Source organism: Hesperophylax consimilis, chromosome 5 (genome assembly GCF_061612785.1).
Source record: "Hesperophylax consimilis isolate HC1 chromosome 5, BYU_Hcon_1.0, whole genome shotgun sequence".
NCBI lineage: Eukaryota > Metazoa > Arthropoda > Insecta > Trichoptera > Limnephilidae > Hesperophylax > Hesperophylax consimilis.
The window spans coordinates 12864274-12890436 of record NC_142840.1 but is presented as its reverse complement, the minus strand read 5'-3'; the positions used below and the strand labels follow the sequence as shown (position 1 = coordinate 12890436).

General features: G+C 35.7%; 1 protein-coding gene across 1 annotated transcript in view; it reads left to right on the top strand.

The window, feature by feature from the left end:
• The window catches only part of LOC149423549 (uncharacterized), a 29101-nt gene extending 3210 nt beyond the window's left edge, over positions 1-25891 (top strand). Inside the window, exons 4-8 of the mRNA XM_089631641.1 lie at positions 15189-15613; positions 17368-17668; positions 20616-20886; positions 21101-21307; positions 21846-25891. Coding sequence (XP_089487767.1) covers positions 15189-15613; positions 17368-17668; positions 20616-20886; positions 21101-21307; positions 21846-22108 — 1467 coding nt within the window. The 3' untranslated portion in view covers positions 22109-25891. The remainder of the gene's footprint in view (positions 1-15188; positions 15614-17367; positions 17669-20615; positions 20887-21100; positions 21308-21845) is intronic.
• Positions 25892-26163: the final 272 nt, after the last annotated feature.

Sequence of the window (26163 nt, the reverse complement as noted above, 5' to 3'; positions counted from 1 at the left end):
AGAGTGAAAAAGCTCTAAAACGACTCAAATTACATTCCATAGATACTCTGTATATAAGCTCTGTTGGTACATCAAACCCTTTTTTCTCAAATATTGCTTAAAAATTTGGTTTTCTTTTTTCACCGGAATTACAGTAACATTTTAGAATTTATTTAATTAATTAAATGGCCGTACGAAAAGGCCCGCGGGCTGCGGATTGTGCACCGCTGCCTATTCAATTTCAATCAAAATTTAAAATTTCTTTTCACAACATTTTTTCATCATTTCAATAAATAATAATTGATTATATTTATTGTCAAATAATCTTTCTTTCAATATTATGGCTAAATGTGTGCATCCCTTTCTTTATTATCTCTAAATAGTATTAAACAAAGTCATTATCTGCGTCTGTCTGTTTGTGCGCTTAGTTCTTCTAAACTGTGCAACAGATTTTTATAGGGTTTTGACTATCATATATATTTTTTCTTCCGGAAGGTTTTTATATATATGTATGTATATATAATACATGCATATTATATTTATAGAAAGCATAGAAAAGTCGAAGAACGCCGAGTGCACGTCGTCAGCTAGTACTAAAATAAAGTAGCTATCCGCGTCTGCTTGTGCGCTTAGTACTTCAAAAATACGCAACGGATTTTGATAGGGTTTTCACTACCATTTAGAGAATTTCTTCCGGAAGGTTTATAGGTATAATACTTGCATATTATATTTATAGAAATCAGAGAAAAGTCTAGCAAACGCCGGGTACACGTCAGCTGATTTGATATAAGTGTATTATTTTGCGACTGACAATATTTGCGGGTTTGTTTATTTTACACGAAGAACAATTTATTGGAGATGTAGTTCATGTTTTTTTGTAGCTGAATGCGTATTTCTCAGGAATTCATTAATGTCCACAAACACAAAGCAAAACAAAGTGCCTCGCATTTGCCAAGTCTATTTGAACAGACGCATCCATGCATTTTTTTATGTCGTTCACGCCAGCTAATGACATTGTGGTCTTTGCACCAAATTTTGTGATTATTTTTGTTTTTGCTTTACTGCAACCATAATATTTTCTTGATCATAGTAAAGTCGTCTTACCATATAAATCACATTACAAATTTTGAAAGAATTCACCGAAAGTTTTTACGCTTTATTAATTTTAAGTTACTTACAGATTAACTACACTTTTTTTAAAAATATTTAAACTTGAGGATAGGCATAGGATAAACGATGTTTTGTTTTGTTATGTTTCTTTTTCAAATTTTTTAATTCATAGCTCGACTGTTGCGAACTACTGTGTATTGTCAACTTAAGAGTAATTACTCGACACACTAGACATAGGGACCTTTTTCAATGTCACCATTCACAAATTATGTATCAAACTCGTCAATTCCTCGCCTATAGGTATAGTTTAGCAAATGGATATGCCAATTATATCAACATTTTGAATGTAACAAATTCAATATTTAACATACATTAATTCTGATAATTTCAGTTTTATAGGTATAATATATTATTTTAAATTTATCCAATTGTCAACCACTGTAATAAAGAACTTATTTTTTCAACCAAATGCACAAAATTGTAAAATTTTTACATTACGACATCTAATGTAAAAGCCGGGCGTATAAAAATAATAAATAAATAAAATATAATAATATTGTTATCATACAGGATGGGGCAGAAGTAATGACTCGGTTTTGAGAAGGTATAAAAAAACTAATAAACTAAAAAGCACAAAACTTCAGAAATAGACTACATTGGTGTATTGGTGCTGAATGCCGCCATCTTGCTATTCAAAACTTAATGAAACAAATGGGATTATATACAGATCATAATAAAAAAGTTTTAAGTCTCTAAGTTTATCAGTTTATTTCATACCTCCTCAAAACAGGGTCATTACTTCTGCCCCATCCTGTATTATGTACTGAAAATCAAAGCTCCATAAATCAAGAAATATTAGTATGCAAAATTCTTGATGCCAAAGCTCACCGTTCGAGCAAGGAATTTTATTGGGACAAAAAAACATTTTCTCCTTTTTAGTTCAGTCTGGCAGTATCATCTTTTCGACATCTGTAAAGCCGTGTAATTGGTCCATTAAACTTAAAAATATCGGAGGTTGTCCATCATCAGGGAAAACTTCACCCTGCTGATTGCATTCGACGTCTTCCATCAAACTTCCTCTGTTTTACCAGTTGGATTATCTTGTATTTATTTGCTAGAAATTTTTTGTACACTCTACGTAGATACCGATTGCCATTATTTGGACGTACCTATAACCTGATAACGTTAACAAAATAATGCCTTGTCAAATTATGTTCCTAGCGCACTTAGGTCGTATTACCAACCTTTCTTTATCTTTGATTTATCTAGTACCTACGCAAAAGGTACCTATCTGTACTAAGAAGTCATCGGTATGCTTACCTGATATGAAACCGATGACCAACTATTAAGGTAATTTTACCCCTCTAATTTTGCCACTTGGCTATGTATATGTTGTTGACCTGGATGGACCTCTCTGGTGGAAATCGTAGAGAATCAAAAATACTAATTTGGGTTGTCTGTGCGTCCTGCATAACTCTGGTTCATTTGAATTTGAATTTAGTCGTCATTTTCGTAGTAATTGTTTTTTTTCCATAAAATTATGACGAACTAATCGCTGAAACAAACTATCCTGACGTTGAAACTTTAAAAAATATTCATATAAATAAATGCCAGATTCGACTTGTGTCACTGCAAGCGCCTCGCCGTCTAAAAAGGAAACTCACGCTTATCAAGGTTTGAGCGACAGATTTAGCCCGCTTACATTTGAGCGAGGAATGTCATACATAACGAGGATATGGACTGACTGATATACCGGACCATATATCCACCATGCGTTCGAAGTACGAGTAACGAATAGTTATCTCGGACTTAAATAAATCGGAAATATGTTTACGTTAAACCTGTGACAGACCACGCTATAAGCGCGCTATATTTGCGTGGGTTGGCCTATTTCAGCGTATCGCTCGCCGTACACTACCAATGGGAATATAACCATATACCAATTAAATAGGCTAAGCCATGATGCGAATAGAGTAATGTGTCGCCTACCTTATCGTGTGGAAGGTGTATCTCCTTAGAGTTAATATTATTTTTATGTAAGATCATAACTTAACCACAGTATTTATAATAAAGTCCCACAGTCCCTTTAATAAAGTTCACCAGGGTTGTTATTGGGTATGTGGCTACGTCTTCTGGTTCTACTGTATGTCTCCCCAGGTATCTGAGCCTAGTTCCCACCAGGGCAGGACATTGGCACCATAGGTGAATTGGAGTCTCTTCATCCTCTTCACATTTCCTGCATCTATTGGTGTTTTCCACTGCCAATATCTGCATGTGTCTCCTGAGATGGCAGTGTCCCGTTAGTAGTCCTACCAGTTTCCTCAGCGAGTTTCTGTCCATATCGAGTAGTTTCTTGGTTCGTCTAGGGTCTGGTCCTTTTATGAGTACTTTGGATTGTCTCATTCCAGGTGCCCTCTCCCATTCTTTGCAATCAATATGTAATTTTGTGTGGCAAGCTGCTACTCGTACGGCCGGCTCGGATCCTTTTTAATCTTATTTTTATTGTAAGTAAGGCCTTATTTAAATTATGTTAGTCTAAAACAAGGCTGCCCAACCCCAGGCCCGCGGGCCACAATGTGGCCCGCGAACGAATTATAAGTGGCCCGCGTGAACCATTTTCAAAAAACCCGCCAATCCGCCAATTTGAAAAAGTGTCGCGGGCCCGCGGTAAAACAAACATGGCAGCTTGCGCGCGGTCACCAGTGTTGCCAACGAAGGCGATTTATCGCTATTTACGCTACCCAGAACGAGAATCAGCGATGAAAAAATCCAACCTGTTGAACTTACTTTTTAAACAAAAATACACCGGTTTTTGATATAATATTTTTCGCGTCCGAAATGGAATCTTGTAGCCACCCCCCCCCCCCCATGGAATTCGAAAAATTGTTGTGGGGAATCACATATGATGTTTTTGGGTGCGCGGAATATTTTTTCTCAGCGAAGTTCCGTAACAACCCCCCCCCCATGGATTTCAAATATTTTGTGGGGAGCACTCATTTTTGAATTTTTTTTGTGGGGAATTATGTTTTATAGAAATTCTCTAACAACCCCCCCCCCCATGGAAATAGGAACCGTCAGGTATTCAGTGGCCCGCCAGTGATTCAAAATCGTCAATTTGGCCCAACTGTTAAAAAGGTTGGGCAGCCTTGGTCTAAAATGTGTGATTGATAGAGTTCTTTGACATTAAATCTTATTTTCCAACCGCTGAGGAGAAATTCTGTTGTTATTAAAATTGACATCACATCCCCAAATAATATGAACAACTTTTACCTTTAAGTGTCTTACGTCTGTAATTTTAATTGCATCAACAATAATTACACCTGTAGCTCTACAATGAGGTCGTAATTTGAGCACGAAAAGATTGTTCGTTCGGCCTCTGTTCAACGCGGATACACCGTACTGTATTTTCTTCTTGACCTACTTCGTTTTCATTGCCGCTTGGTTTAGGTTAGGTATTCGGATCACATCTCTAGATTTTCGCAATACGAAGGACGATCATTTCATTTCTCTAGAACCTCGTTATTATCTCACACACTTACGCCGTGCAAGGCAAGACAAATTCACTCGCACTTATTACTTGTCATTTTAAACTTTCACCTTCGTTTTGGTTGAGATGTGTGAAATTGCGATGTGCGGAATCGAGTTCATGCATTTCTAAATAACCGATTCACAATTATTAGTATGTAAATAATTTATTAATAAAAGAAGACTCTTCTCAAACTTCCTCTTCCCCATCTCCTTTTCCTCTCTATTTAAATTTGGCGATGCCATAGTAATAGTCCCACTGGTTCTGGGCAGTTGGTTGGGACTGCGGTGTATTCATATAAAAATAATCGTTCTCGAGCATGACTGCAGATCGCCAACGAAAAAAAAAAAAAAAAGTTTTCGTCGACTAAACACGCTTAATTTAGTCGCCGTGAACTGATTGTTTTTTGGCGATCCTCAGTCATTTCCGGGAACGCCTAAACAAGGAAGCTAACATCGACACAAACAATTTTAAACATCTTTCAATTATTATGTCTTTTATCACGAGTAGGGATTGCTTTTTATTGAGAATAAACCACTTAATTTATTTATACAATGCGCTATTTATTGTGTGCACGTTAAATTTTCCTGTTAATGCAGTTATCGATTCTCGTTTTGTAAACACACACCATCCAAACGGGTCGACATTATAAATATTTCTTGTCCCACTTTATAGTGTGATTGGATAAGCACACGCTCGTAACAGTAAAATAGTACAAGTAGTAACTACCTCCTACCGCCTACTGCCAGCCTGGTGCCTACGTACCTTACATATAGTGCCTACCTGCCTGGCATTTCCGTGATAATGAATAATTCCCCTAGTGCAGCGAAAGAATTTTGCAGTGGGTACTTACTCTCAGTAATCTAATAAAAAGTACATAGGTAGGTACCTGCTGAAAGTAATCATTTAAAAAAGATAAGATTATAATATTACCAGCTGACATGTACCTGGCGTTTCTGGGAGTTATCCTTAGGGGATAGACATATACCGTCGCGGACTTTTCCGTAGGCCTTTTTAATATATACAATTCCGTAGTACATTATTTTGATGTATTTCATAAGGTTATTTTTTATGAATCGATTTTAAAATATCGACTTTTCTCTACTTTATATAAATATAATATGCATGTTTCATATAAATAAACTTTCCAGAAGAAATTCTCTAAATTGTAGTGAAAACCCTATCATAATCTGTTGCGTAGTTTAGAAGAAGTAAGCGCACAAACAGACAGACGCGGATAGTGACTTTATTTTATACTATTTAGAGATTCCACACTAGAATGGAGACACGCTTGTAGACAACTTGGCTCTAGGTACCTGCTGAAAGTAATCATTTAAAAAACGGATAAGATTATAATATTATTCCACATTAGAATGGAGGCACGCCTGTAGATAACTTGGCTCTATTGAATTAAATCTACTAACCTTGTAAATTGCGAGGGAAATAAAATCTTTCGTATGGAGCTTCAAGTTTATTATTCCGGTAAAGGCGTTTTGTTTTGTGAAAAAATTTGAGATCTTTTTTAATGTATGTTTTTATAAATTAATTATTTTGGTACCACAGGTCAGTGGCTGAATTGGCATTCGCGTTCAGTCCTCCATTAATGGAGTACCTGCATTTATCCTTCTTTCAATATCTCTAGCAGCCTTTCTGTCACTCGTAAACATACTTACAAATTATTTTTACATGTTACACAGTGGTATTACAAAGAAATATAATCATTTAATTTAATAAGCTTTTTCTCACCGTAAAGAGACGAGGCTCTAGTGTTTGGTGAGCGAATTAAAATATCAATCAGCAATTTCAAGGATAGTTTCAATTCCGAAAGGTGGTCTTAACACCAGGGCGATACTGGAAGTATCTTACACTCTGAACGGTGCCGCAAATATACTATTCATTATTTTAAATCAGTAATTTGTGAAATGAATCCAATTAAATTTTCTTGCGCACGTCCGGTGTTTGAACCCGCGACCTCCAGCTTGCTAGTCGAGAGCCATACCACTCGACCACGGACCACTCAACAACACAAGATTTATCAAAAAGTTTATCGTTTATAAAATGAATTACACTTTGGCGTATTTGAGTTTTCGTAAAAAAGTGATAACATTAAACTAATTCGACTCTTGTGACGAAATAATTCTTGTGTAGAATATTACGAATTCTGTTGAAAATCATTTCATTTCCCGGCTCCCCGGAGAACCGAATTAAGATTTTCATTGAAAGTTATTGTCGAGTGCGAGGTTGCAACTAACGCGAGGATATGAAGATCAGTATACGTGTACCTAATTTGTTGTGTTAATTTACACCTTACATGGATAAGCATGCTTCGAGGTGTTCAACTGTTTATATTACAATGATAAGCGTGTTATTGCATTTTTGTTATGGTTTATGTTTTGAAGAGAAAAAGTTTCGATGTTGTACTTTTTTCGAGTATGTTTTCTTTTTTAAACACGTCTTTTTGAATTTTAAATTTGTTTTCGGGCATGAATGAATGCAAATCTTGGAAGCTTGCACACACTCTTGGACATATACGCATGTCTCTGAAATCGGATGACATTACAGTAGTTAATATACGAAATAAATCTAGTTGTTGGCTCCAGTTCCTGGGTAGGAAGGTTCAATCCGCAGTCAAGCCATTTTTTCTAGTTTTAAGCGACATTTAAAAATAGATATATTATAGTAAACATATTTTTTTACGGGTTATTTTTTTAATATTAGCTCTACTCAAGCTAGTGGTCTTACACCAGGGCGATACTGCAAGTATCTTCCACTTTGGATCGTGCCCCAAATACACTTTATATTTTTTAAAAGAATAATTTGTGAAATAACACAAACCACATGTCCACTAAAATGAGCAATAGTGGATATTTAAAAAAATAGGATATTGTGTTCATTATAGTGGCAATTTTAGTAAAATTATGCCGTGTTCCGCTACGTTTTTCTTTAGCTTATGTTCGGACAGCATATACATATAGTGTCCATCGTCATCATCCATATGCATAAATAACAGTCCTGATGATGGATATGGATATATGAGTTTTGTTTTATAATAAACTTTTGTTCATTATAGTGGTTTATTTTAACATTAATTTCCACAACGAAACCGATGATGGACACTGTAATACTGTCCGAAACGTTGTCTAAAGAAGGAAGTAGCGCAACACGACATACCTAATACCATTATAATGCTGTTGGCCATGAAAATCTCAAATCAAACCTCTTGTTCATGTTATTTTATGTCTTTTCTCCTGGCCTTGAGAACAACCATTTCTTTTCAGGGTCTTTTATTGGAGGGTTTCTTTAGGGAAGGAAGGAGAGGAAGTTCTGAGAAGGAAAAAGGCGTGAGAGGTGGGTAGCTAGGGGTCAGTGTTGTCAGGAGTGACGGACGTATGAATCCATCCATCCCTCTGCGATGCAAGGCGATGTTCCAAGAGACTCCTGGTCAACCAGTCTCTCGCTATTTAGCATGCCACGCAGTTGGTGGGCAGTCGCATCCGCCACCAAGACCCGGACAAACCTCACCACATGAACCCGGGCACCCCTGTTAAGTCGCCGAACGTAGCAAACCACTTGGGGGTGACCTATGGCAGAGGTGTTGGTTATATTACCTGCCTCCCAAATTGATTGTTTGATTTGATGGTATAATGCTCTCTTTATTGCGCACCTCGTTTTTTGATTCCAAATTAAATACACGGTTTTCCAATATGTGTTATTTTGATATTCAATCGTAAAAGATCAATGGTTTCGTTGCTTGTGTGGCACGTAGCGCCGTCTTGTTGAAAGTAAACGCTGTCCAGATCAATACCATCCAATTCCGGCCATAAAAAATCATTAATCATCTCTCGATAGCTATCCATTCACCGTAACTGTTGCTCCAGCCTAATTTTCGAAAAAGTAAGGTCCAATGACTCCGCCGGACCATAAACCGCCCCAAACAGTCACACATTGAGGATAGAGAGGCTTTTCAACAATAACTCTTGGGTTTTGCGAGCCCCAGATGCGACAATTTTGCTTGTTGACGAAGCCACCGAGGTGGAAATGGGCCTCATCACTCAAGATGATTTGCATTTGATTCACTCAAGTGAATTTTAATAATTTCAATGCGTTGTTGAAGCGTGTATCGTTCCATTTTTATTAATGGCGTAGTTTCTCCTTGTCAAGTGTCAAAAAATGACCGCTTCAAAAGTAACATCTAACGAAATAGCGAGCTATTCAAAATAACACCTCTTATTGGAAAACCCTGTATATTTTTGTTTTGTGTACTATCACGAACGTATAATTTCATGTCCATCATATTGTTTACAGATTCTAATAAATTATTGTCTCGGACAATTCCGTGGTTTCTTAACACACCTGCTTGCTTGACCAAAAAAACCGACCCTGACAGTAAAATTGGCGGTTTTCGGTACATACTCGCATAAAGCATTTTGTTTACGTCACCAGTATTCTTAACTCCTTACATATGCTTGCGTGAATCACCCTATAATATATGTACATGTTTAAAATAATTACACGTAAGATCTACAATACTATTTTATTTCTTGAGCTATAGAATTAGTAATATCTCATCGACACGTGTTCCACTAGCGATTATCGGTGCGCACTGCGCGTAGGCCAGATTTTGTAGTATCCTGTCAGTCGGCGAGCAGTCCAATGCGTTGAAGGCAAAGTCGTACAAATTGAACGGGCAAAAGTGGAACCTTTTTTCTAAATCTAAACATAATACATCAATGCTTGGAATGCCCGTACCGTGGAATTCCATGAGGTAAATGTTACTTTAAAATTGTTGGAATCATCGGAAAACAATGCCCTTTCGATAAACCCACATTTAAACTTGAGGAAAACGTAATAATTTACACATTTTATGCACTTATGGTGCCGACAGACGTAGCTATAAAAGATCAAAAGATATTTGGCTTGGCGTATTTCGGCATATCGCTCGCCGTACATTTCCAATTGAAATGTATGGCGAGCGATATGCCGAAATACGCCAAGCCAAATAACTTTTGATCTTTTATAGCTACGTCTGTCGGCCCCCTTATACGCTGTGATTTTATGAAATGCGACGTCAGTTTTCCTACGATGTCGTACAAATTTTTATTAATTATTGATAATGAAATGGGTTAGGTTATATTTTTTTTTTTGCACTTATTCATATTTGTATATGGATAATTTCTTTTAATTAACCAAAGTGTTTTCCAAAATAATAATTATTAAGATATACCCATCTAATACTGTGGTTTATTTCGCGTGAATTGTCCTTGAACGGTTTTATATTATTTTTACTATTTATTTTTGGTTTGATTGTTGTGCCCTATTATTCCCCGTGTCCCGTGTTATTATTTAAAGTTTATAGTATATTTTGTTTTGTTTTAGTTTGCCGAGTGTGCCTTAGAACGCAATATCCATGCAATATCTGCGATTATTCTGTGCATGTCGATCAGTGGTTATTTGGTTTCCCTGATAAAATATGGTAGCCGTGTTGGATAGTACCTTTTTACTCGCCAGAGTTCGCATGAGCGTTACGATCTTTCAAATCGGAATAATCGGCACTACGCGAGGTCTACTATTTACATTAGTTTATTAGGCCACTAAAGTCTACTCCAGTAATTCGTAACTTCTTTGTATTCTAACTGTAGACTAAACTAAATATAAAACAACATTGTTCGGTCGTATTGTCCCGCCAATAAGTTTTCCACATCAGCAGTCTTATATGAGGAAAAAATCTGTTTGTATGTTAAGTATTTTAAATCTTGACTGAAATAATGAATCCAGTTTATACAGCACGACGGTTTGGAATTCTGTTAGGCAACTCCAGTTTATTTTTGAGTTGATTTATTTTGATTCGGGTCGGTGGCAATGGAGGGCAGTAAACAAAACGGTATTATGATGGCAAAAAGTATAATACATTTATTTATAATATGAAGGTTTTGTGTTTTATAAAAATTTCTTCCCATAATTGTTTTCATTCACACAACTGGTACATTATTTTATATGACAAAAATGTACTTACGTTAGGTTAAAACGTTTGAGTATGTGCGTATAACAAAGAAACATCGAAAAACTTAATTTGGCGAAAAGGTCTTCCTAGAGTTTATTTTATTAACGCACAATACTCCCAACTGCCCAGAGCCAGTGGGACTGAACGATGTGAGGCTGAAAGAATTGGAGAGGGGATTAAGTTGGGAAGTATCTGGCTATTCGGATTTTGTCACTAAATAGCAACGTTTCGATTCAGCGCGATACTGAGAGTATCTACCACAGAGTAAATAGTAAGGGTGACACTTCGATGAATAAATAATAATTCATAATTTTACGAAAAAAATAAGGGCTGTGTTATTGTGGTATCAAGGTGTGCTACTTGATTTAAAATGCTTGGAAATAAATCCCTTTAATAATAATAAATTTCTCCATAATTAATGCAGGGGTAGTGAAGTATGATTTAAGATTTTCACGGCCAAAAGTATTTTTGTTATTTGTTTTTGGGGTGTTATGCCGTGTTTCGCTAACTCCTTCTTTAGCCAACGTTTCGGACAGCATTACAGTGTCCATCATCAGGGCAGATGTGTAGGTGATATCAGGGGTATTGAGTTCAATGCAATACGTTCCATATTTAAAAAAAAATATAAATATATAAATATACAAAATAGAATTGAAGGAAATTTTTTTAAGCAAATAGCTGTTCATAGAAGATATTTCAGAGAGGGCCATCAGGGGGACTCCATCCAGACAACCATAGCAGTAATGATGGTATTCTTCGATTGGAAAAGTCTGCGCCATAAACTTTCCATGTGGTTGCGGAGAAGTGCTCTATAAGAGTGCACTCATCCAGGAACATTTCTGTGGCGCTGCATTATCTCGGTAGGAGGAACAAAATAGACTTTTAGCTTATTCCATTGGTATACCGTGCAATCTATCCACAATTCTGACGAATATAGCGATGTGCAGAATGTGGCCTAATGGATTACAAATTGTTTTTGTTTCTGTAAAATTGCGTCAAAGGCAGATAATATTATTATAACCTATTACCATATCAACACCGAATACTCCTATGAATCAATTCACCCGAATCAAATTTCCTTGGACCAAAAGGTCTTTCATTGCATCATAATATATATTGTACTGCGCCGACTTTTATGGGATTTATCGTGTCCCGACTCACGTCCGCCACTTTAATTCAGGTACACTATCGCATCTACCACAACCTACTGAACCTACCAGTTCACTCTCTACCTCTACAGCTACATTCGTACTTCGTACACGCAAGTTTCCCTTTCCAGATAGGTACTGTAATGGTGTCGGCCCAACAGATCAGAAAGAAATTATAAAAAATGATAAGACAATATTAATATTAACTTTCCACGTCGCGTGCAATGCCTGCTACTTAACTTATAACCTACATTATTTAATATTTATAATTTTATCTTAACTAGGTAATCATCAGAAAATTTTAACCTCTCTTAAAACTCTCATGCCGTGGATATTGGAGTCATGAAATTTGCATTGTTTTTATGTCTGGATTGTTTGGGATTTAGGTCAACGCAACATTTTTTTACTCGCGTGGAACCGTGACTGACTTTATTTATCGAAATTAACCCTAAGAAAATGAAACAAATGAAATACAAAATTAAAATTGTTTTCTGCTAAATATTAAAAAATAATTATTGATACTTGGTACTTTGAATTGTTGTCTGAATTTTTGGCACAGCAGTTTCTATTTTGAAAAATGGCCAGTGTTACATCACAGACAGACCAAAACCAAGATTAGTTTGATGACATTTCATGTGATAATAATAATTAGATCTCGAATAAAAATAAGAATTTGTGTAGAAAATGTTTGGCTTTTCCGGAAACTATACAACATATTATATCGGGATGTTCTATATTAGCACCGTCCGAGTATACATTTAGGCACAATCAAGTTTTAAAAATAATTCACCAAAGTTTGGTAATTAAACATAACTTGATTGACTGCCGTAATATAGTACCATCTTATGAATACGAACCAAATTCATTTTTAGAAAACGAATTTTATAAAATATATTATGATAAAACTATACTAACAGACCGAACGATTAGTCATCATAATACTCATAATAGACCCGATATAGTTATTATAGTTAATAACTTATATCATTGATGTCGCTATTCCAAATTCCTGTAATATTCAAAAATCTGTTAATGAAAAAATAAGAAAATACACAGATTTAGGAAATGAAATAAAAAGAATTTGGCATTCTCAGACTATACAAATATTACCATTCATTATTTCGGCTACTGACATTATACCTAGCTCTCTCATTAAAAATTTAGGCGTATTATATCTATCAAAAAAATTATATATAAAGATGCAAAAGTCGGTCATTTTGAATACATGTAGGATAACGAAAGATTTTTTAAATATTTATGTTGAGGGATCAGTAGGATTTATAGGCCCTGTTAGAAGTTCTACCGAGCCGAACCCTCTGATATGAAAATATCTGGAGTCGGTGAATTATTTTCCCATTTGATCTCTGGTGAGTTGACGTGTTGTTATTTTATTGTTTTGTATTTATTTTGCTTATATAATGCACTTGCATAATGTTGATTGACTAGATGATCATTCGTGGAAAAGTGTGTGGAGGGGTTTAGTTTTTCCTATGGGGAAGATTTTACCCGGACATAAAATCGGAAAAAAAAAATATATAATGTAATGCAAAAATGATTTATGGCGCAGCAAAAGCTCTCGACCTGTATGCTCTGGAAGGAGTCATGAAATTTATATACACAGCTTTTACTGTCTGGAATTATCTCTGTTAACCCCTCTGGCATATTCTGTCAGAATGTCGGAGAGTTTCCGCTTTGCAATAAAAATCCAAATAAATGGAATATTACTGAACGTATCCGAAAACTAAAAACTGATTTTGAAAGATGATGAAATATGCTTAATATATACTTTTTGAATTACGTACTAAAATTTTGGATGCAAACATAAAGTAAAATAAAAAATTAGGAAGAAAAAAAATCATTTTAGTATATAAATGTATGAAAAACGTAATGGTCACCTGACTTTTTTGTCGTTTCATAAAAAAATAATTAATAAAAAATTCACGAAGTTTCATTTTTTTTTCAAATTGCGGTCGGAACCTTTGCTTTCATAGGGGTGTACATTTTAATTCTCCCGTAGTTAACTTTTAGATTTGAATAAAGCGTGGTGCTTTCTCTTTCTAACACCGTTTAGATCATATTTGTCACCATTGCGGTAAGGGAGCCAACGATTTCCATAGGTTCCCAAAAGCGAACAAATTAGCCTGAGGGTTTAATAAATTCCAAATTATTCAGTTTACAAAAATGTGTTGAAAATCTGGCTAAGACAGTTTATGTATGAGTTATGACTAATGGCCGCATTATTTGCCCGATTGATATATTTTATAATATTAAAAAAATCATCATTTTAGATGCCTCCAAATATTTTGTAGCGCGAGTAAAAGTGATGCCGAGGTTTCTCGGCAATCCATAGAAAGCGAACTTATTAATGAATAATTATAATTGGTGTTAGTGTTGTAAGTTGCACGAGTACGATGCGATTACGCTAGAATTAGAAGAAGTCAATGGGAATGAGATCGCGTCGCAGGTTGCCGTGAATGAATTCGGAGAAATTCGCAGATTTCCGCTGGCGACTTGACACAGATGATCATTCAGCCAGTAATATGGAGCAATAATGCTTTTTTTAACTTCTTTGGGGACTCGTTTCTCCCCCCGTTTAATCAGCGCAACTTTTTGATCACTTTGTAGAACTACCAAGTATCAGTCTGCTCCAAATATATATTTTTTAACTGTCTCGAAATACGTCATTCTCATTTGGGGAACGATTTGAGACTGACGTAAGTGGAGGATGCGAAGGAGATGCGGAGGAGAAGGAAAGAAGGAAAGAAGGAACACCGCATGGAGCCAGTGATATTCTGGAATTCTCAATTGGGGTATGTTGTGAGGCTGAAGCTAGTTGATGGGGAAGGGAAGGAGGTGGGGAAGTACCAGGTTATTCAGATCTGGTCACCAAACACGGCCAAAGCCATTTCAAGCAACATTTCAATTATGAATGGTGGTCTTACACCAAGGGCGATGCTTAGAATATCTTCCAGTCTGGAACTTGCCACAAATATTTTAAACACAAATCAATCAAATACAATTTACTTGCGCATGCTGGATTCACATCACAGAGGTGATTAAACTAATTAGAAAGTATCGCATTTTTTTTGCATCAGTTGACCTTCACCTTACCTTCACATGAATAAAGTAGGTTAGGCATCTAAACATCAACCTTCATTTCTTTAAATAGACATTCTTTTGGGGGTACAGATTCATTATAAATTATGACTCTACATTTTCAATATTTTGTCAACATTTACGGAATAGTATTGGAAGATTATACATACTATATTATATATGTATGATTATGGTTATAAAGTTAAAATTGTGTATTCCAGGATATTGAGTTGTGTTCTTTCTATTCAGAAACAGAAATTTAGGGCGGTTTGTTAGTTAGTTGTCGACACTATAAAGTTTTAGTTTTCAATTTTTTAATTTTTTTCAGAAAAAGGTGACGGAACGTTTGCGTTTGGAGCTGGAACTATACCAGCAGAAGCTGAAGGCACGCAACAAGCAGATCAACTCGGACTATGACCACCGCCACATCGCCCAGCAACTACGAGACTATGAGTTCCAGTCCCGAACCAGGAAAAAGTCCATCTCCCTGCTGAAGCCCTCCGTCCTGAGCGAGATCAACATCAAGACTGAAAATAACAATGGCAACGGAACCAACAAGTCCGAAGATGACTACGATGAACCCATGTTCGTTGAACAAACCAATGGAGTTAAAATCAAAGAGCAACTCGAAGATGATGAATTCATCCGAGCCACTGAGAACTTTTCTCTCAAGGACCCCGCAGTTCAGAACAACATCCAAGACAGCAGGACCCATTTCACCAACACCTTGAATAAAGCCAAGCAAAGAATATGGTAAGAAAATATATTCGCATAAGTAAAAGCAATTCAAGGTTTTGTTTAAAAGTTGTGTTTATTTTTTCCAACCTTGGATTATGCAAACCTTGTGGAAATTTCGATGTTCCGTGTCAATTATTTAATAAACAAAGCCACTAATGGAAGAGAGCATTACTTTCTAATAAATCAGTTGGTTACAACCACTGAACAGCAAATCAATAGAAGTGTGATTTATACCAATTTGAAATAATGTCGCCAATTTACATAAGACATGATGACTTCTAGACTCCAGACAGACTAACGAGATTGATTATCTGTTGAAGAAAGACATTTCGATATTTGAAATGTGTGACCAATTAAAGCGAGATAAAATTGACCTTACTTTGGGCTCACAGACTGGCTCTCAATATACTTGTATTGGTTTATCTTTCCATTGGTTACAAGTATAGTAAAATCACACCTTTTAAATGTTTTTTTTTATACATTTGCCTCTACACAGGAGGCCCTAAGGAAAAAAGTCATCTTTGGGGATGCTGTGTAGAAGGGTCTTTTTAGAGAAAGGAAGTAGATAAAGTTTTGGGAAGGAAAAGGTATGAGGGGTGGGTAGGAAAATGGGGTCCAATTCATCAAGGAGTGACGGACATATGCATCCATCCCTCCCCCTGCTGTACAAGGCAATGGGTGGAGAGAGTCCGGCTGGAGAGGTCAAAACGACTCCCTAAACCGATCTCTCCCAATCCAGCCTGCCACGCAGTAGGTGTGAAAACACATCCCCCGCCAAGACTTAGACAAACCCCACCCCATGAACCCGGACACCCCTGCTAAGTCACAAAACGTAATGAACCACTTGGGGTGACTGATGGCAGGGGTGTAGGTTATCCAATAAATGGTTCCCGGGGCGGCGGTACCCATACCCACTTCACAAATTTTTAATTATATCAAAGCTAATTTTTAGTTTGATGATTGCTATTTTTGGTGTTATTACTCAGTGCAATGACTTCCTCATATTATCTTGGATTATCTATGTATTTTCATTAGGTACCTAATTATGGGTGCAATATAAAATTCGTTAACAATGAATAATCTAAAATCAAGAGCTCATCAATTTTGAAATGGCTTCCATCTTTGTTCATTTTTGACCCACATAATGACAATAATATTGTGTATACATTGCACAATGACCTGCAATTAGCTTGATGTGTCAGTCTAATCAACATTGGAGGGATAAGACATTACATATTCATACTCCTTTTATTCTGAGAAATTTACTTGCGACTGAATTTTTTGGGTCACTGATTAGTACCTACCTATTTTCTAGATCGTTAAAGCAGGGTGGCCACTTTTAAAGCATGTCAGAGAATTCTTATTTTAATATAACTTCTTTTTAATCGGTAGGAACAAAAAATGTGCGTTAATAAGGTCAAGTTCGTCGCCCACAGTTAGTTTTTTCTTAATCCAAATTTCCCACATTTTAATAATAATACTAAAGCTAGGAAATAAATAGTACTCAAAAAGTCATTTTACGTACAAAGAGGCAAACAAAATAGGAATCATTTTTCCCCAATGTCTAAAAACATGATATGGAAATCAATGATGAATGTAACTCAATTTTTATGCAAGTAGTCAAAAACTAATTTTTTTGAGAAAAATACACCCCACAATAATTTTTTTAGTATTAGATGATATAGAGAAAAATCTAAAATAATCACCCGTGTAATCTATTGTAATCGGTTCCCCTTGAGTTGGACTAAAATGTAATTTTTGAATTTTAGTCCCCCCATGGAGCTGATCACTCCCATGAAGCGCTCCCCGTGCGCCTCCCCCAAGAGTGGCACCCCTTCTCCCCCACGCACCGAGAGGTCCCCCACCCTCTCACCGTCCCCCCCGCCCTCCCTCCCCTCCCTGCCGCTGCCCGGAGAGGAGGTCTGCCAGGAGTCCTTCCTCCGCTTCCTGGGACTCATCACCCCCAAGCACCGCCAGATGCTGGAGAAGAAAAGGAATGAGAGGAAGAAGCGCTCTACCACCAGCACCAACAAGAATGATTACGTTTATGGAAATTTTGATCTACAGACGGTATGCATTTCATTATTTAATTAAGAAATAAATTTTACGTTTTTTAACTTTGTGATGGCAATAGATTCAAACATGGTTTGATAGTATTAGGTAATTTTTGATTAATTTTGTCTTAATTTTGCAGTAGATCTTTTTGTTGTTGTGTATTTATTTATTTTCTGGGAAACAACAGTTTATATATGTATACCCAAAATAAAACCAATTATGGATTTTCTCCTTGTGACTCCAAAGTGAATTTTGTTGTAAGTGTTTAGAAATCTTGCACAGCATTCGAAATACCTTAAGCCTGCGTTCATTTAAAAAATCATACCTCTGACTATTAAGGCGATGCACTACGTCGTATAATATTTTAAATTGAGCTGCTATCAATAACAACCCTTACGTAGATGGCGATAAGGTTTAAATTCCCGCTTAACACCATCCGCCTGTTTTGATTTATGCAAGAAAAAAACATGGCCAAAAAGTGCCTTTTATTTTATTTTGTGGATGTTCAGACATAAATATTTAATTTTTTTTCGATCATTTTATAAATAACTTAATTTGCCACATTATACAATAAAATCATAACCGAAAATGGGTTCGTAAGTAGGAGATTTTGAACTTTAAAGCGGTTTTCATAGGACATTATTTTTTTCTGGGCTAAAAAGACTTATCTAAAAAATACTCAATTATTTCAAAGGCCAAGATGTATTCTACAAGCAGTATTTAATTAAAGCATCTGAAACATTTCTAGGTGACCAAATTTTCAAACCAAAAACACATGATTTTGCATTACTACGTATGGCATCGCCTTACTATGGAAATATATAAATTGCTTACTGCAGTTTAGCCGCTAAGTCACCTACATTTCACTGATTATCCCATGTTTTTAGGTGATATAAAATTTAAAAGAAATTGTTATGTTTATCAATGCGTGATTTCTGTACGTTAGTTACTAGAATTGCCCTACCTCGTACTTATTTAGGGCAATGTAGAATATTACGATTACTGTATGTTGCCTATGGTCTACTGAAGATGTCTATATAGTCACACATTGAAAAATAACAGATGTTCAATTTTTAGAAAACAATAAATGGCGCAGATTACACTGTGACTAAACATATTAGCTGATTATAAGAATTTCAAAATAAATTAATTTTAATTCATAAAAATCATATAACTATACAGCTACCCAAATTTGGGTAGTTATCGCTAAAGGGCATTAGCGGTACTACTCATTGGATTCCTATTGCTTGAGTGGTTAAAGTCTTTAAGGCTTTTTTGGCTATGCATTACAATATAAATAAATAAAAATTTCCTCACCTCCTTATCTTGTAAAACGTCACTATTCAGTGTGAAGAAAGAAACTTGTAGTTTTGGGTCATAGACATTACATTGATGAAATCTTATAAAATTAATTAATACAATTTGTTTGAGCTATTAATATTTGTTATTTAAATGAAATTCTTATCAGGTCTTCATGCCTTATGTCTTATGCCTAGTTCACACGAGGGCAGGATGATATTTTATTGTCCCAGCTTTGGACTTATTTTTTTGGTGTGAGCAGAAGTTTGGAAGACGGGACAATGAAGCAAAACATTGTCCTGAAGATAAAAGGGCAGGCTATCTCCGCAGGACAATGTCTTACTCACACCACCGCGCCCGGCTCATTTTGTGTAAACGTGCTTCGACAAGACAGAAGGACAATAGCCAGTCGCTCCACGCGTATGTATCTCGACTCTTGGCACTCTCGGCGCTCGGATCTTGTATAACCCGCAAGAAATTGTGAAATTATAACCGTATATAGTGAACACGACTTTGATGGCGCTTTGATTGCCCATATTATAGAGACAAGCAGCGCAGGGAAAACACGGTGGAGGCAATTGTTTCTGCTATGCAAATGGTTTCACTTCAAAAGAACTGAAACTGAAAATGATGTGCCTGCAATCGCAGTGAAGATCTGCACCCCATTCAATTCCTAATCCACGGTTTTTTCTTTTATTATTTAGTTTGCCCCCCAACAACCCCAATACATTTTGGTATGACACCTAAAATTTTTCGCGAATTCACACTTAATGCATGTCGTCGCGTATCCATTTTTGCAGCGTTCCGCATTTGAAACACGCTTGATGAATTGTCCCATAGTTCTGTCGTACGAGGTTGAGGCTGTTAACAAGGTGGGGACAGGACAATATTGTCTTCTGTGTTGTTCTCATGTGAACTCGGCGTTATTTGTATTTATTATCTATAAATCAGATTTCACAACATTGTGCTATTATTGACACTCCTATTTGGTCAATAATAAATAATTATTTTAGTTGATGTGACTAAACAAATGGATATTTAAAAATGATATGGGTCTTTCTGCCTACTTTTTGTTTTGATAATTGTTAGTTGTTGTTTGATGAACACAAAACTGATGTCTTCCATTCGATGTAAACCTTACAAAGGTGACATACTTTTGGAATCAATTGATTGATGATTATGAATTGGAATTGGTTTGTAGTTTTTAAAACTTTTTAGTCAAAAACCAAGTTCTTTGTTGCTGTTTTAAAGTTTCATTGTTTTTTTTTAAAGACGATAAGATCTTAAGTCTTAAATGAACCCGTTAACAAGCTATGACTCATTGTATTGTAATTATTATGTGGTTTTTAAAATCAAAATTTATATAAACTGTCAGCATGGAAGCATCCTTTCTTCGCCGGGACAAGTACAAATGACAATAGGTTTTTTTTTAACATGAATTTTGAAACAAAATTGTTCTTATTTATTCAGTTAGTTACATAAATCAGTGGGAGAAAATAATAAAATGGTAATTTTAAATATTGAATGCACAATTCATACCTGAACTTGAAACTACATAGTTAGTGCCTATCTTCAGTCATAGAGCAATGCACGCCACTGGTGTTCAAGGGAAGTTTGATTATTTCAAACTCAATTTAATTGCTTTATATTGTTATTCTTGCAGAAAAAAAGAAAGCTGAACTTCCCGTACCTGCAGCAGAACATTGCTCCGCCCACTACCCGAGCCCAGCAGAGGGCCAAGCGCCAGCAGGAGCAGCAGCAGCTGCAGCAGTCCCAGCAGGCTCCCTCCCCCCGCCCCTCTCCCCCCTCCCTCTCGAGCTCCTCACCCCCCGAGTCGCCCCCGCCACACCCCTTTCTCACGCTGCCCAACGGACTGACTATCATCCCTGTGGTGTCACCGGATCCCATGCCTTGCTGTGTCTGTAATCAAAATGGTAAATGTAAACAATGTTATATTTGTTTGTAGCCGTGATTGGGTTCATGCCCAAAAGTCTTATGTTCACTTCTCTTCAAGCTAAGTCCTCTTTGCAAAAGACACAGAAACAATTTGGTGTCAATACTTTTCACAAACAGCGACTTGATAGAATTAGTAATTATTTTTAATATTATGACTGAAATTTGGAATACATTTTTTTTATTTATTTGTAGATGTTCCTTCTCTCCTACGTCACTGCCGGGGCTGCGGGAGCTACTTCCACTGGAGCTGCGCCACCCGGGAGGGACGCTCGCCCCCCCGGAAGCCCCCCACCGCCCCCGACTGCCCGCAGTGCGGCGAGACCGTCAAGGAGTCTCGTCAGCCCTCCAGCATGACCGTCATAGGGTATGCCAACAAGCCGTCGGAAGCAGTCATCAAAGGTACGCCACTCTCCTAACAAAGAGCTCTTCTTAACCACTTTTATTATAGGCAACCCAAATTATATTTTTGTCAGTCGTTATGCAAACAAACTTTCCATGATTTAAATTTAAATCATGGACTCTATCTTAAACCTTGTTCAGGCTATGGACATTATCTTTCCGAACTTATTACTCATGTATATGTACTATTTTATTATTTCGTGTTATGACGACAACAGTTCAAAAAATTAATAATCTCATTCTTTTTATTAACAAGATCTTTATGTTGAAGGTTTCATAACATCTTCATATGTAATGTAAACATACATACTGCTGTTTATGACTCCATTTGGAAGCATCTTTACTGCGGGTTTTTTCTGCAATGCAGCGCCACATCAATGGTCAACATTCTGCTGATGATTAAAACCCATTCCAGTGTCCTACATCAGGGTTGACTCAACTTACTATTTTCTGTGTGGAGCAGATGATACTTAGATAGTAACACCAATTAATGTATAAGGTACACCAAGACTCAAAGATTTTAATTATTTTATTCCAGAAAAGCTTTCAGAGAAGCGACTCCTCCAGGAACGAAACCAGCAACTGAGATCTGACCTCAAGAAGTTGGAGATGCGCGCCGAAACACTGAAGGAAAACATTGAATCCAAGAATGTTGTGAAGAAGAAACTGCTTTCGGAGCAGATTGAAACACAGAAGAACTTGCAAAAACTCCTTGAGTTTGTGGGAAAGTTCAAGGACACGCCTTCTTACCCCGTTCGTCGGCTGGTCAAGGAAGACTCCAACTGTAGTGATTCCAATTGAACAATTAGAATTTATCCAAATTATGTTGTAAGTACGATTGATACCTGAAAATTATCACTAGGTATTATATATTATTGAAAAGAAAGTATTTTGTTTAAATTGATTTCGGTAATGTCGTTTTAATAGTACATATATTCATTATTTTCACTTATCAACCCAAAATCAAGTAAAGTTTCTGCAAAATTCATCTTAGGCTCTTCTTCCACAGGGATATCCGATTCAAGTATCTTGGCAACTACCGCCATACATTTGTGCAGTGGTTCATGTACAGCAGAGGTCCCCATAATTTTATATCCGGTAGACCACGTCCCGATTTTTTCTGTTTCGGGTAGACCCCCTACTTTCCTAATGTTGATTTTTCAGACTGAAATTTCCCTTGATTTCAGAATGGGTTTGTATGTATGAGGTATTCTCGATTGCTCAGTACAAGATCCCCACAATATTTTCAAATCCACTAATTCTCTACACAGTATTTTCAAATCCATGGGGTAGGCTAGGGAATTTCGATATTATTAATTTCCCACAATATTTTCCAGTGACAAAATATTCGCAAGAAAATTTGAATGTTTCGAGATTTTCACTAGAATATTTGAGTTTTTCCCAGAATTTGACCTCTTTGTCAAAATTTCAGAATTTCCCTAGATATCACATAACTGTTTTACGTTGAAAACTATTCCATATAAAACCACAAAAGTGTCATTCCTAAAAATGGAGCCTAAAATTGGCCTAAATGGGATCGACTCTTGTGGCCCCCATTTACATCTCATGTATTTGTGTCTTCATTGACATGGACACCCAGGGGTCGATATCCCCGACTTCTGCTACCAAATATATAGTATACTGAAGGCACGTTCCAGAGTGGAAGATATTTTCAGTATCGCCCTGGTTTAAGACCAACATTCAGAATTAAAACGTTTTAAATGGCTTTCGCCATGTTTGGTGACCGGTTCCCAAAACCCAGTTACCACCCCACTCTCCTATTCCTCATCTCCTTCCCCTACCCACAATCTTCAGCCTCCCTCCATATGCCATAGTCTCACTGGCTCCGATGGTTGGGAGCATTTGGGACTCTTGTGCAGTATTCATATAAGAAAAAATGCTACAAACAAAACAGTCAACATAATGACGGGATATAAAAATCACAGCTACAGCAACTGTGAAATGAATGCATTCTAGTTTGACATTTGGAGAATTCAACTATGATTGGTGGCGACGCTGGTTTGGTCATTTCAACAGCTACTTTTATGGACTGCCCGCCACAAACAGTTTGTGACGTGAGGACACAACACGATTATTGAATACTTATATGTACATACTTGTCCCTACTTAATCCCTGTAGAAGAAAGGCCAAAGATGAGTTGATGCCTTTATTGGAATGAACTTTCTGGTTAGATATAAAAAAGCATATCACTGTCACATGTACATGTTCCTTTAATGATTTTGTAACTAATGAAATTCTAATCAATCATGTTTAGAGGGTATCATAATATGAATGAAATGTAAAAAATTATACCTGTATGCATGTTTTAGCAACCTGTTTAAAAATTGAACCCTGGCTGTTTTGTGTGAAGGTCGAGCTAACCTTAATCGAAATAACCTTTAATTGTATAAGAGAGCAGAGGCTGTGTGTTAAATTGTCTAATTGGATGATAATTGCCTATCATTTAATTAATTTACACCCCGCTTTAGACTTGTTTTCATATTTTATATGACATTGACTGCCAATATATTATTATGTATTACCATGGTCGCCAATTAACATATTTTTACTACAATCTACAATCTATAGTTTTTCAATATTAAATTAAATTATTAGACTTTGTATTCCTGTCCTTGAAAAATTTTATGATTAAGTCCTATTCGACTTAAAATTTGGCCCCACCTACCTCACTGCAGATAATTTTAGGACAATATAAATAAACTAGTGAACTGATTATCAATTTAGTAATTAATTTCTCTTATCTACTTAATTAAACAATTTAAATGTATTTATTTTTTATGTGATTTACAAAGATGACACATGATTTCGAAAGCAAAAGGAGATCTTTCTTTCAGTTGTGGATGGAGAGTGACTGTTTATGACAATGAAATCAATTATTATAAGTCTTCCTTGTTCATCTTGGCGATATATCTATTACGGCTCATCTACGATGTTGAGTATTAAAATATGATGTTTGTTAAGTATTTGGGTAAAACGAAGTCTTAATGAGAAAAGTGAGGAAAATTTTGATGATTTCAAAAGAATTCAATTTTTTTGTTTGAAATCCTACTTTTTCAATGATTTTTATATATCACACTGCTAAATCTCTTGATTAATGTTGTTTTTGCATGATTTTTAAATAATGAACTAACTCATTTTATTTGTCTCAGAATTTTCTGCATTATTTTAATTATTTTAGCCAAGTACATGTTCCTTATGCAAAATTAAATTAATTTTTTAATTTCGGAGTAGGTAAATATAGGCCTCAAAGGACACTAATTTTATTGGCAACAAGTCATCTCAATAGGAAATAAATTAATCTTATAAAGTCTTCGTATGTATGTAGTAAGTTTTTTAATAAACTTTATATTATGTAGCCGTATTTATAATGTAGAGTAAAAAGTATCTTGTTTAAAATGTTGAATGTTGTTTATGCAATCACAATTCATTTATGGATGACTGATTCTCTTTCGATTACTTTATTAAATTAATCTTTAGCATAAAATTTAGATGTATTGATTTTTATTTGATTGATTCGACATGTTATTGTTATTTATGAAAATTGTTCGATGTTACGCCCGGACTGCGGAGAGTTAATCTTTTTAACAATTTATTCTTTAACCCATTGAAATACCCACTGCCACCATGTTTTGTATTTACTTATCCATCGCTTCGTTACGGCAATTGCAGAACTCTTCGCTATACACATACATAATGAAAGAATGCTCTGAGAGGGTTTTGCAAATTGTCAATTATATCTTGCAAATGTAATTAGTGTGTTTAGCCTTTGATTGCTGAATATGCAGTGCATGAACGTGTTACCTATGCGGAGTTTATTTTTAAATTTCCGTGCAAGTAATATGAAATGAAATAAATTTTTATTTATGAATTATGATATATACATCTTTTAATAATCACCACTGCATGCAAATGTTAACTAAATAGATACCGGAAAAGAGATTAAATTGTCTATGCTCGGAACGGAAAGCATTCTTCCCCCGATTATATGCATTATCCATGGTCAGTCAGAGAGTTTATAAACTTATTTATATTTTCTGCAGTTGTATATTTTACTAATTATGTGTCAAATAGTGTATGTAGCATTTCAAAAACTTCTAAAATATTCTTTAATTTGTTGTTCAGTTTAGCAGGAACAATTTTATCTCGCGCCAGCTAAATATCGAAGGGTTTAACGGGGAACTTTATTTACCAGATTTATTGCTTCTTACGTCTGTCTGCCTCTTGTACCAAACATTTTAACATCTTGTCAAATACGTAAGTGTACCATCATAATAATTATTATAATATTACGCTCATTTTTAAAGGTTGCTTCAATAATTTATAGTTTATTTGATGTATTTTGTTATTGCAAGGTAATTTTTATTTGATTGTGCCATACAAGGTTTTTTTTGTTAGCTTTCAATAATATTTATTACACCATGAATTCCTCTGATTTGAGTTGAGAACCAAAAGTGGCCTTTAATAGATAATGTTATGAATTATGTTTGTATCTTTTAGATAGATTGTTGTAAAATAAACATTATATTGATTTAATTATTGTAAAAATTCTCAATAAATTTTATGTATTACATTCTTGTTTTATTAATATTTAACTAAATTTATTTCGCAGATATGTTTCACTTTAAATTATCTTGAACTCTTCATTCCAGAAGAGTCGGTGTCCTTTCTCAAACTGTCATAAAAATCCGCCTGTTCAAATCTTATTTAACACGTTGAATGCCATTGTGGAAATGATGAAAAATTACCATTTTAAATTTGAAAAACAAATACTCAGATGGCATCGGCGACCATCAAAACGTATAACTTTTTTTTTTTTGACCAAAATTTTCCATGA